Genomic DNA, 13,810 nt, shown 5'->3' on the forward strand with positions numbered 1-13,810 from the left:
GTGCAGCTATCCCACTTCTGGATGTCACAAGAGAAGTCAAAGGAGGGTCTCAAACAGACATCTGCACTCCCACGTTCACAGCAGCACTCCTCACAAGGGCCAAGAGGTAGAAGTAATCCAAATGTCCATCAACAGGTGAATGGATAAATAAATGTGGCATATACATATAATGTAGTATTAGTCACCTTTAAAACAGAAGGAAATTCTGTCACATGCTAACAACAGTTGTATTTTGAGGACATTATGCCAAGTGAAATAAGCCAGTCAAAAAAAGGTAAATATGTGGTATGATTCCACTTATGTGAGGTATCTAAAGTAGTCAAAGTCATAGACACAAAAAGCAGAATGTTGACTAACCAGGCACTGGGAGTGGAGTATGGGAAAAGGAGGGAGCTATTGTTTAAAACCACTTTTGCAAGTGATAAAATCTTTTTGCAAGATTAAAAAAGTTCTGCAGATCTGTTTCAAAATAGTAAGAACATACAAAACACTACTGAACTCTTACTGAACTGTACGCTTAAAAATGACTAAATGATACATTTTATTTTGTTTTTACGACAAGAAAAAAATGCAATAAAAAAATCAATTCAGCATTATTAGTCCAAAAAATTCAAATTCAGAAATTTAATAAAGCTTAACACTTTCTTTACCCAACCTCTCACCCTTTCCTGGGAGAACAAGCTAAATCTCAAGAAATAGCATTTTCATTGAAGATTTCAGAATTGCTTAAATTGCCTGCTTTGTCATTAAGCCTGAAACTTTATGATCATAACTGATTTTTGACATGATTGATATAAAACAGAATTTATATAAATTTTTGAAATTCCATGTTATAGATGAACCTAGTAAGTCTCTGGGAGATAGTGGAAGACAGAGGAGCCTGGCGTGCTACAGTCCATGGGGCCGCAAAGAGTCAGACACAACTTAGCAACTGAACAACAACAACAAAAGTAAGTATGTAACCCTAAAATTTTCTTGTGGAATAAGATTAAATTATTACTATTACATTTAATTAAATTCTCACATCTTTATCCATGTAACATGATAATGAAATCAGACTCATTAGAACAGAAACAATGAATTTTTCTAGGATGTTTAGAAAAGCCAGTAAGTTTATGTTTTAAAATCATTACTACTAAAAATAAAATCTTGGTGGTCACCACATATCTAGTTATGTAACAGCAGAATATAATTCAGGTTAACAAAATGCAAAATAAAACATCAGTCTGAAATGGGAAAGTGAACACTTCTACAATTTTACTGCAGTTAAATTCCATCAGCTTAATTCTATCCAGAGTCACTGATCCTCAATGATCTAAGTAAAACCTAAACACAGGGCAATCTAATTTAGCAGTGATTTTTAAAAATAAAATCCAAAATGTTCCATTTATTTATTTTTTATAACAAGACAAGGTCAGTAAGAGCAAAAGAAAGAGAAGGCAAAAACATTTTCTTAACTAAAAAAAAAAGATAACCAAATAGAAATGGTAGGAGAACTGTATTTCTTAAGCTTACTTAATGTATAATCTACAAGATGTTCTTTTTAGTGACTTTGTATAAGAAATGTTTTAACACTCAAAAAAACTGTCAACATATTTAAGTGTAGGTTTCAGAATCACCCATTTTGGTATTCTATACATAGAATATACAGGTGAAGATATACACAGGCCCATAAAAAATACAAGAAAAGTTTCAACAAGTCAAAGAACTAGAGATTTCTATCCGAAAACAAATTCAGCTGCATGTAATCAGATCTGGCCTCATTTCATCTGTTCTCTCCTCCCATCTCTTCCTTTAAAATATTATTACATCGTAGGTATGCTAATATCTGGTAAACCAAGCAGCATGTTTTTCCTGTTTATTTTAAAATGCAAAGTTTATTACTGAAATAAAGACTTATTTTCTCACAAAGCTCTGAAGGATTTACAAGTACTGTGGAAAATCTTAAGCTTTAGAAATTTCCTTTGAAAACCAAGGAGTTCAAAAAACAAAAAAATGAACCACAGGGCTTAGGATTGAACAAAGAACTGGCAAGCTGATAAAAATACAATTTATGCAATTGCAAATTATTCCAAAATAGAAGGGAAAGGGCTGAAGGAATTCAGTGTAACTGTTAGTAGGGAGCTCTTTCAGAGTTTCGCTTTTACAAAAATGACATATACAAAAAAAGAAAAAACAGCATGCTCAGGACCAAGGATGCATACACCATGAATGTCAGCACCTGGTACTAACCTATGCAAACTGTTATTAAAAAGATGACCCTTAGCTTACCAACTGGACTGCCCTGGTGGCTCAGTGTTAAAGAATCTGCTTGTGATGCAATCTCCCAGAAAAGTAAATGGCAACTCACTCTAGTATTCTTGCCAGGGAAATCCCATGGACAGAGGCACCTGGCATTGTATAGTCCATGGGGTCAAAAAAGTGTCGGAAAGAATGTAGCAACTAAACAACAAGCGTGCCATAAATAAGCTGAATATAATCAAATTGGTGGAGGTGGGTAACCTCTTGAGAAGGGTCTCTGCTCTTTGGGTTTGATTACTCATTATTTATGATGACAGAGAGAATGGTGGGTCTGATAATAACCTTCAGACTGAAAAAGATAGAAAAATGGAGCAAATGGAAACAGATGGGAAAATATAATTTTCAAAATGGGATTTGAGGTACATTTTGCAAACTGTAGACTAGAGGAATAAATATATTCCTAAAAGTCTTAAAATTAATACATTAAAAATATGACTTGTGAGTGTTCAGGAAAAAAAAGTGACTGTTAAGAACCAAAAAAGATTCACCGAACATAAATTAGGTTACACTTCTACAAAAATTATCTCAAAATGTATCACAGACCAAAATATATAACGCAAAACTATTAAAATGATGCTTCCAGGAGATAAAGTAAAGCAAAGTCGCTTAGTCGTGTCCGACTCTTTGCAACCCCATGGACTGTAGCCTGCCAGGCTTCTCTGCCCATGGGGTTTTCGAGGCAAGAACATTGGAGTGTGTTGCCATTTCCTTTTCCAGGGTCCAGGAGATAAGAGGAGAAAAATCTATATGATCTTGGGTTTGGTATTTTTAGATAAAACAACAAAAGCACAATCTATGAAAGAAAAAAAAATAAGTTGGACTTTATTAAAATTTAAAACTTCTGCCCTCTGCAAGGCACCGTAAAGAAAAACAACAAGCCACAGAGTAAATGAAAATATTTGCCAAACTCCTATCTGCTAAAGGACCTGTATCAAACTAAAACAACAAAAAGGAATAGTGGATGACCTAGAGATTGGCATACTGAGTAAGTCAGAGAAAGACAAATCATGATATTGCTTATATGTGGAATCTAAAAAAATAGAGTACAAATAAACCTATTTACAAAACTGGAATAGTCACAGATGTAGAAGACAAACTTACAGTTACCAAGGGGGAAGACGGGAAGATAAACTGGGAGACTGGGATAGACATATACACTCTATTACACATAAAATAGATAAGTTAAAAAGAACCTACTGTATAGCACAGGGAACTCTACTCAATGCTCTCTAATGACCTACATGGGAACAGAAGCTAAAAAAGGTGGCTATATGTATATGTATGAATGATTCACTTTCCTGTATAGCAGAAACACAACACTGTAAATCAACTATATGCCAGTAAAAAATTAAAAAAAAAAATTCAACTAAAAAGCAAAAAATATAAACAGATCCTTCTCCCAAGAAGATAAACAGATGGCAAATATTCATGTGAAAAGATGTTCGGTATCATCTGTCTGTACAGAAACACAAATTAAAGCAATGGGATATCATGACACACCTATTAGAATGGCTAAAATTCCCAAAATAGATAAAACCAACTACCAGTGAGAATCTAGAACAGCATGCAGAATGGTATAGTTTCGCAGCTTCTCACAAAGCAAAATATACTCTTAACCATATGACCTAGCATTCTTTCTCCTAGGTATTTACCCAACTGATCTGAAAATTTATCCACAAAAACTTGTATGCAAATATTTACAGCAGTTATAGTCATAAATGCCAAAAACTGGTAGAAAACAAGATGTCTTTTAATAGGTGAATGGATAAACTGTGGTACATTCTTACAATGGAATACAGCAACTTTTTTTGAATGAGCTATTAAGTCACTCTAATCCATAGATAAATGTTACGTGCATATTGTTAAATGAACAAAGGCAGACTGAAAAGTCTACAAACGTGGATAAGTAGTTGCCATCTGTTCAGGAGAGGGCTGAATAGGTGAAGCGCAGTTAACCTTTTGTAGGGCAATGAAACGGTCCTGTGTGATACTATATTGGAGGGTACAGAACAATATGCATTGGTCAAAACCCAAACAACTTTACGGCATGAAGAAGGACTCCAAAGGTAGGCAAATTTGAAAATATGATTTAGGAGATTGTGAAGCCCAGGACAGACTGTCAAATATGGCAAAGGATTCTGTCTTGTAAATGTAATGAAAGAACTTCACTGAAAGAGATGGGAGAACGGGCTGCTCACCTAACTTGGGATGAGAGGAGTCAGTACGAATATGGAAAGAGGAACTGTGTACACTGATAAAAGTTGTTTTTCACAAGGGTACAGGTTATCAATTCTGAAATCACCATACATATACTAGGAGTAAGTAAGCAGTAATATATGGATGATTAAGTAATATATGGATGGTCTGCGGTAAAAGAAGCAAGTCTGAAACGCTACATACTGTATGATTCTAATTTTATGACATTCTTTTGAAATGACAGGTTATAGATAAGCAAGAGAAGGTCAGAATGATCCAGGTGCTATAGACTAGAGTTGGAGACATCTGTATAAACTCTCACATTTAGTTTACTATAGATACAACTGGTTACATATACAAACATTTATAAATATGTGTACATACACAGATTAATTATACCTACATATATTTTTTACTCTGTCTGCTGAGAGTTCCTGGAGGCAGTGACACCTCAGCAGCAATCAGCACAACCAGTCACCAGGGCTTGGTTCCTAACGCTATTCTCCAACAAAAGGAACTAAGGTTCTGTGGAGAAACAGCTGATTCTAGGATTGGGGCAAGAAACACGCAGAATAAACCTGGAGCATCTTGTAGAAAAGAAAACAAGGAAGTACTCAAATAAAAACATAACCCACAACCATGGGGACATGTCAAAGGGACAGAGAAGTTAACTTGAAGAGTTCCCAGTGGCCAAAGCTGAATAATTTGATCAACAAAATAGTGTTGGATTATCACCAAAATAGTGTTGGATTATCACCAAAGCATAAAGTAAATATCAGTGAGTCCATTCTTTTTAAACAAATAGATAATCTCGGGCTTCCTTGGTGGTACAGTGGTTAAGAATCTGCCTTGCAATGCAAGCAATTCCAGTTCGATCTTTGGTCTGGGAAGATCCCACAATTAAGTCCAGGTGCCACAACTACTGAACCAGTACTCTAGAGCCCATGAGCCGCAACTACTGAGCCCAGCACCGCAACTACTGGAGCTGGCAAGCCTACAGCCAGTGGTCTGCAACAAGAGAAGCCACAGAAATGAGAAGCCCACACATCACAACAAACAGTAGCCCCCACTCACCGTAACTAAGAGAAAGCCCGAGTGCAGTAATGAAGACCCACCACAGTGCTTGCTTTGGCAGCACATATAACAAAGACCTACCACAGCCAAAAAATAAGTAATCTTTAAAAAAGAAACAACAAATTGCCTGTGGAGAACTCCAAGCAATCTGTGTAGATACTGCCTCCTCAAGGAGGTAGAGCTTAATTCTCCAACTCGTAAGTGTGGGCTGCATATGGTAACTTCTTTCCAAAGAGTACAGCATGGAAAGGTGGAAAGAGAGTAATTTCACAGTGGAAAAACCTGAAAAACACATTACCTCAGCCAAGTGACCAAGGTTAACACCAACAGTGAAGAAGTCATGTTGATTATAGGTACCTTTGATATGATGACAATGGCACCATACCTCAGTGATCTTCCTCCCCTAAACCCATAAGCCAAGTGCTATTCATGCGAGCAACATCAGACAGATTCCAACTGAGGGAAATTCTACAATACTCTTCAAAAATGCCAAGATCATCAAAAACAAGGAAAGTCTGAAAATACTATCACAGCCAAGAGGAATCTAAGGAGACATGACGACTAAATGTAATGTGATATCCTGGATGGGATCCTGGAACAGAAAGAGGATATTAGGTAAAAACCAGGGAAATGTGAATAAGGTATAGACTTTAGTTAATAGCAAAGTACTGATATTGGTTTATTAATTGTGACAAGTAGATCATGCTGCTGCTGCTAAGTCGCTTCAGTCGTGTCCGACTCTGTGCGACCCCTTTCCAATTCTGAAATGATAACTAAAGAAAGGCACAAGTAACATGTAAGCCTAAAAGTTCCTGTGATATTCAAAGGACATCTACTTGAATTACATTGGTTTAATTATTAGAGTTACATTATTCTAGGATGCTAAAACCTTAAAGTGAGACCATTATTTTTAATTGAGTCCCATACACCCTCAATCCCTAAATCAAAGGACATTTTTTGCTTTAGCTGGGCTTTGCATATGTGCTGTCACAACCAACACTGCAATCCCACAAACTACAGGCTGCCAGCCTCCTCTGTCCATGGGGATTCTCCAGGCAAGAATACTGGAGTGGGTTGCCATTCCCTTCTCTAGGGGATCGTCTCGAACCAGAAATCAAACCCAGATCTCCTGCACTGCAGGTGGATTCTTTACCACTGAGCCACCTGGCTTTAGCAGTTCTAAAATTGGTCAATAAAAATTAGTTATTTTAAATAAATTAGAATTAAGTCGATTATCCATTGTTCAAATACTACATCAAAACTTCAAACGCTTTGCTATAAACAAACTAACGAACATAGCCTATTACAGTGTACCTATTACTGGCAGAGCTCTAGCTCTTCTTATCAAATTTGCCATAGGCCAGTGTAGGTTAAACCGAGGGTTTGGATATATCATATAAAAAGCTGAAAGTTCCACATGCTGTACAATTGCCCAATTTGAAAATGTAAATAAATTAGTGTATGTGTAAAATGTTAATTACTTCAACATATACTTCGAGCTATGTGATCACCCACAGAGTAACTCCTGTCAGAGAAATAGTCTAAATAATGGGCCAAATAAAGATTACAGCTGCACAGTCTCTCAGTCATGTAACATCTCTCTGGTTATTTCACGAGTCATATTAAAATCTGGCTACCTACAGTCTATCTGCTACTGCAGGAACTTCTCTTGCTTCATAACCCAAATTATTCCAGTAGCTATGCCAGGTGAGGATCATGAAATAAAGTAGCACAAAGATGGGCAAAGACATTTGTTACAGAAACAATGTTAGGCACATTGAAACAAGAAAGGACACTGAGCACATATTCTTTTAAGGTAAATTTTAAATCTCTGCTAAGGTAAAGGTTCTATTTTTTCTGCATTAGGATAATGTGTGAGTTTGGCAAAGATGCTCTTCAGAAACTGACAACAGAAAAAAGGAGTTAAATCTTTATTTAAGCTAGTTGTGATTTTATTTTATTAGGCTGGGTGTAACATGGCATAGTATAAAAAGGACAGAGCTGGGGACCTCACTTCGATTCCCAGCTCTACTTCACATCACTGGCAATGTGATACAGAAAAGACAACTCATCTTTCTGAGCCTGTATTTTCTCACCTGTAAAACAGGGACAAAAAGAGATCCTACTTTTCCACAGGATCATTGTGAAGATTAAAAGAAACCATGAATGTAAAAGCACATTTCAAACTGCAATAACTATACAATGTAATTTGGTATTATTATTAATATATCCAATATTTCTAAAGCTGAGAAGAGTAAAAAGTAGAATTTAATTATAGAAATAAAAACATAGTGGTGGTAATATACTGGGTATAAAAAAATAAAACACCAAAGGCAAAAAGCCCCTAAGACTCTCAACCTTTAAATGTTGTTCTTATTATTTTAAATGAGGAGGATCTATTTCTCTAAGGTCTAAGAATAATGTAACTAATCTGTGAAAATACACAAAGGGCAGTAATACAATAAACTTTCAGTGAAAGCCAAGAAACAGATAACATTGCTAAAACTATCCAGAAAGGTGGGGAAATGTTAAGAGAGGAGTCAGGTAGGAACAATCAGCTAGATGAGAAGTTTGGAGATTAGCTGAGAAGTCTTTTGGTAAATATCAAAGTACCAAAAGAGTTAACAAACATGAATTTATTCCTTTCTCAGAGCCTTCAGAAATTGCTACCACATAGCAAAATGCCTAAGCTTTGCCATCAACCAACAAGAAAAGCGACAATAAACAATGGAAGAAGCTTATTTATTTCTCTAGTTAAATACCTTGGGAAAACTAAGGGTGAAATCTGAGCACTTTCCTAAATAATCTCAAGAAAATACCAAAGATAATAATATGCGCTCTTCTTCACAGCACATACAGTTTTTGAACTCTGAACATTAAGTGTTATACATATTAGTGATTTAGCCATCTACTTCTAGTAGGATACCTGTCAGTTTGAGTTTAACTGGGATCTTTATTGCCCAAGCTCATATAATAATAACAAAGCAGGATAAAATAAGTCTGAAAACAAAATGGTTGAGAAAGAGTACTAATCTTAGAGATAGAAGACTTTCGAGTTACTAGCATTAATTTCTTACCTATTTTGAGAAAAATCATTTCACTACCCTACTTTTGCTTCTTCATCTGTCAAATAAGTTATCAAATATAAGCTCGATTGCCACCTGTCAGGATGTTACAGAGGGGATTCCTCTGATGAAATAATGTTGAGAAAAAAACTGAGTTTCTCTGTTACCCTAAGATTACATAATCCTATAAATACATCTTCCCCCAATTAAAAAAAAGGTGAAGGGCCTCAAGCACCTCATATAAAATTTAAATAAAATGGTCCTTCCTGAAATATTCTGGGATTATATCAAAACAATTTTAAGTACTTATTTTCTCTAGTCTAATGATTCTTTTTTCTTTCTCTCTTCTCTCTAGAAAATTTACCTTTATCCTTATCCAATGGTTCCTGGGAAAGAATAGTGCACAGTACCGGGTTTTTCCACACCCCAGTCTCTTGAGCTAGAGTAGCTAAAAAATGCAATTCACAGCTGCCATTCTCCATCAGCTTTTCATGAGCTACCTATAAATATTAAATAAACATCCAAAGAATTACAACAGATTTTCAAAAGCAAGCTTATCAGCCTTTAAATATAATACTAAACTTCTGAAAAATAAGACTTTAATCTTAAAATTTTCATGTCACATTACAAAGTGCTGCATCCTTCTGACTTTTAAAGATGAATCTCAAGAATAAGAATTTTACTAATTATAAATTTTAAATAAATAAAATATATTTCTAGAAATAAGTTCATATTATTTTTCCCCAAGATCTAAACCAACAGCAAAGTTATTTCTCGAGGAAGCTATCAGAATATCCATAGCATGAAAGACCTTATTTATACATTTTATATCCTCTGTTAGTAAAAAAATTTTCCAAAAAACTTCTACCATTAACAGATGACAAATTTACATCAATGCCTAAATGACAACTTCTATACACGTATTTCAATAAAAGGGACTTATGAAAACAACTATATGTATGACTTTTCATACATTTGTAAGACTGCATAGTCTTAGCAATATTCTATTAAAGCTGACACTGAACCTTGCTTACTTGTTTCCAAGTGTTCGTGCAACTGGCGTATTTTTCAGGCCACAAAAGACCAACAATTTTAATTCAATTCAGAAAATGTTTACTGAGAATTTCTGTGGGCAAAGTACCAGGGAAGAGCAGCTAGTCCCTGCGAATATGGGGCTTATCCTCTAGTGGGGTAGAGAAATGTTTAGTTAAAACACAGGCAAAATAAAATAAATGTAGTTAAGCTGGTATAAAATAAGCCCGAAGAAGCTCTGAAATGAAAGCAAAATGTCATGGAAACTCTTAAAGCTCATGCTATGTTTGTATTAAAAATCTATTCCTCAAAACCATAAAAATCTCACTGAAACAAGTTCAAGTGCCTTAAGATTTTTTTTTTTTGAGCAACTGCTGAGAGCTACCATACTGGGATTTAGTTATTTCCTTCTTATTAACCCACATGAAAAAGTATCAAGCAGTGCTATTGTTTCAAAAAGAAAGTTTCAAAGTTTACCTGATGTTGACAAACAAAATTAGTATGAGGAATTCAGTATTATATTTGCATATAAACTATCTACTTAATTAATTCTGTGGTAGAGTGTATGTGAGTACCAAACTATGAAAATAGTTCTGAAACAATCATTTACCTAAAAATAACCACTTGCTGGGGAAAAAAACCTGAGACACAAGTTATTGATATGCTGAAGTAGCAACTGCATGATCAAAAAGTTAGTTGCAATGTGACAAACAGGACAAGACACTTCCAACAGTTATTAAGTATCTACTATGTGTAAAATACTATGTGAAATCCTATGGTATAAAGACATGAATCCTATCTTCAAGAATTTTGCACTCGACATAGATTTTAATGTTTAATATTAAAATAGAAAAGTTGACTTTTCTGCCTAACTATAGTTTATTTCACATGCTTCTAAAATCTGAGACTAATCTACTTTTAATATTTCTTCTATGGAAAAACATAAGGCCAAAAGGTATTTTAAGAACTCTGGCTAGAGGAATAGAGAGACAACTATACTTTCTGAGATTAGCTGGCAGGAACATTCTTTTAAACTAACCAATTAATCAAAATTTACTTGAAGCTATAATATATCCAGCACAATCTAGTGCTTAAACAAAATTTAATATTCTTGAAATATTCCAAAACAACTAAGTGCTAAACTATGTAGTACTTTTATAATCAGAATAACAGCACTAAGTAAAAGAGATAAAGCATGTGTTTTCAGATATAAGAGAAAAAGTATGGGCTATGGAATAAAGAATCTTGGTTCATATTACTACTCTGATATTAGCTGTTTAAGTATCGGCCAATAAATACTGTAGAATTGAGCCTCAGTTTCCTCACCTTTAAAATGGGAAAAATATACCTACCCCCACAAAGTTTTCATAAGGATTAAATGAGGTATGTTAAATTCTTATAAAGCACACCACAATTTTCAGTGATTACACTGTTTCTAAACACAAATGAGGGCATTTTCTTTTGTGTTCTCTTACTGCTGTGGCAAAGTTCTAATTATTTGATTTTAAAGAACTGTGCAATATTCAATCAATCTACTTAAGTGTATATATTCATTTAATAAATATCCTGAGTACTGACTATGTGCAAGTCATCACTGTTAAGAAGAACAGCAATTAATGTTTGTCATCACTTAAATCTTTTAAATTTTAACTAAATAATTTATTCAGAATAAAGAAAATCACCATAAAATATACCTATGTTAAATCTAGTAGGTAAATATTCTCACCTGCACCAGTGTCTGAAATTGCCCCCACTGCTTATCAGATAATTCAACAGGCAGACACAGCAAAAGTTCAACACAGCTTCTAAAAAAACAAAAAATTGTAAGGATACAAATAATTATTAAAATTTAAAGTAAAATAAGATAAATAATTCTAACATTATCAGTAGACTCTCCATAACTAATCTATTTAAAATTAAACTATCATAAGACCTGAGATGCAGAGTTAAAACAAAAAGCTTAATCTAAGTTTTTTATTTACTCAAAAGTTTACTCACAATGCCAAGCGCTCCAGAACCAAAGCTACATTTTCACATTCAGAGGTAAGATAAGGTCGGGCTTTAACGTAACTTTGGATAGCCACTGTGTATACCTCCAATAAAGGTAAAGGATCTTCTGAAGTTTTCCATTTCTCTGCATATTCAAGGAGTGTCTGTTTGGAAGGAATAATAAAAAGTATTCAATGTAAATCAAAATACAGATTGACAAGTCAACTGTTTTTTGTTTTTCTTTCCTCCCTAGGAAATTTTGAAAAATAACTTTATTTTGTAAAAACAAAAAGCAGTTTATACTGATTAACATATTAAAAGTAGTAAAGCAATAAACGAGCAGCTCTTTGTAGGAGAAAATAATAGTGTTAATTCATCCAAAAATAGCATCATTTCATGAAGTCTGGTTTTAAATAGTGTACGCATTCTCTTCTATCTTTCCGAGTCAAAATGCCATCTTTCACCCCCAAATTTCTGAGATTTAAAAGTTATTTTAAAAAGGAGATGTGTCGGCAAGTTATATCTGAGCAGGCATGCAGTGAAGAATTTCAAATATTTATGTTTTCTATTTTTCATGCAAGGAACATAAAATTCAACATCTAACAATAAATAAATCACATTATGGCCAGAAAAGACATGAAGTATTTTCAGTTTTAAAAATATTATTTGCATATTAGTTTTATGACAAGTTTTATCATTAAAAAAATCAATCTAAAGATGTTCAACATACATAAAATCACTATTAAAGACTTTAAGAATAATTATAAGTTCAAGAAATTTTTATAATAAAGTGCTTATTTTTTATTTTTTTTAAGTGCTTATTTTTTAAAAGAACACTCTTCCTTCCTTAATGAAGTAAAGAGTTCAAATATTTCACCTCATCAAAATTATTAAAAGGAAAAATAAAATGCTGTTTATCCTACAGAAGAAATGGAAGAAACTGGCACAGAAGAATTGATGCTTTTGAACTGTGTGTTGGAGAAGACTCCTGAGAGTCCCTTGGACTGCAAGGAGATCCAACCAGTCCATCCTAAAGGAGATCAGTCCTGAATATTCACTGGAAGGACTGATTCATTGGACGACTGAAGCTGAAACTCCAATACTTTGGCCACCTGATATGATGAACTGACTCATTGGAAAAGACCTTGGTGCTGGGAAAGATTGAAGGCAGGAGGCGAAGGGGATGACAGAGGATGAGATGGTTGGAAGGCATCACCGACTCAATGGACAAGAGTTTGAGTAAACTCTGGGAGTTGGTAATGGACAGGGAGGCCGGGAGTGCTGCAGTCTATGGGGTTGCAAAGAGTCAGACACGACTGAGCAACTAAACTGAACTAATGCATATAATTCTTACTTCACCTAGCACCAGTCTCTCTACTGAAGATCATTAAATATTATTTTCCTTTTTCTGAAAAAAGTTTAGATGTCTAGGGAATTTCATGCCTGGCAAATCTTAATATGGGTTTGATCAAACACTTAGGTTTCTCCTATTAGTTCTCTTACAGTAATGAATCAATCTTCTAATAGCTTTAACGTTTCCTGGAAAAGAAAATAATGTACTGACTTCCCAAAAGTTTTGAAATTATAAGTTTCTTCCTTTTCTTGTCTCCCAATCAATCCTCTTCCAAAAAAACCCTTAAAAAACTATATATCTATGTCTATATATATATATACACATTTTGCCCAGGCTCTACATTTCTTGATGTATCTGGCTCTGCACAGGGTACTTATATATTACCTTTTTTCCTTTGCATAACTGAGTTCTACTGTCCTCAGGTGAAAAATTTCTTAACTTTAGTTATTACCAAAGATGAGTTATTTTAGGTATAACAGGGTCTGAACTGATGAGAAAAATAACTGACAAATCACAGAATGCTAGAACCATAAAGCACCTTAAAAATTATACACTTTCACCTCATTTATAGATGAAGAAAGAGAGAGAGAAAGCAGATTCTGGTGAAAAGCAGAGAGCTCTTAGGTGGCTGCTTAATGGTCTGGAACTAAGTGTATTAATAACTGGGGAAAGGGTAGAAGAAAAGGATCACAGCAGATGAAGAGACGGTATGAAAAAGAAAACTAACGACACGCTCGTATTGACACTTACAGGGGAATAAGTTTCACAGTTGGGTTAAAACACAAATATCTATTTTTAC

General features: G+C 34.4%; 1 protein-coding gene across 4 annotated transcripts in view; it reads right to left on the reverse strand.

Annotated features, from left to right (window-relative positions):
• ZNF292 (zinc finger protein 292) overlaps nucleotides 1-13,810 on the reverse strand; it is an 89,216-nt gene that overhangs the window by 27,169 nt on the left and 48,237 nt on the right. For 3 of the 4 annotated variants that reach the window (XM_081528627.1, XM_081528629.1, XM_081528630.1), the window contains 3 exons: nucleotides 11,667-11,821; nucleotides 11,395-11,473; nucleotides 9,001-9,136 (listed from right to left, as the gene is read on the reverse strand). In XM_081528627.1, the coding sequence (XP_081384753.1) occupies nucleotides 9,001-9,136; nucleotides 11,395-11,473; nucleotides 11,667-11,821 (370 nt within the window). The remainder of the gene's footprint in view (nucleotides 1-9,000; nucleotides 9,137-11,394; nucleotides 11,474-11,666; nucleotides 11,822-13,810) is intronic. The other variant, XM_081528631.1, reaches the window with a different exon arrangement.

This window comes from Giraffa tippelskirchi, chromosome 9 (genome assembly GCF_054371585.1).
Source record: "Giraffa tippelskirchi isolate mGirTip1 chromosome 9, T2T-mGirTip1v1.2.pri, whole genome shotgun sequence".
Taxonomy (NCBI): domain Eukaryota; kingdom Metazoa; phylum Chordata; class Mammalia; order Artiodactyla; family Giraffidae; genus Giraffa; species Giraffa tippelskirchi.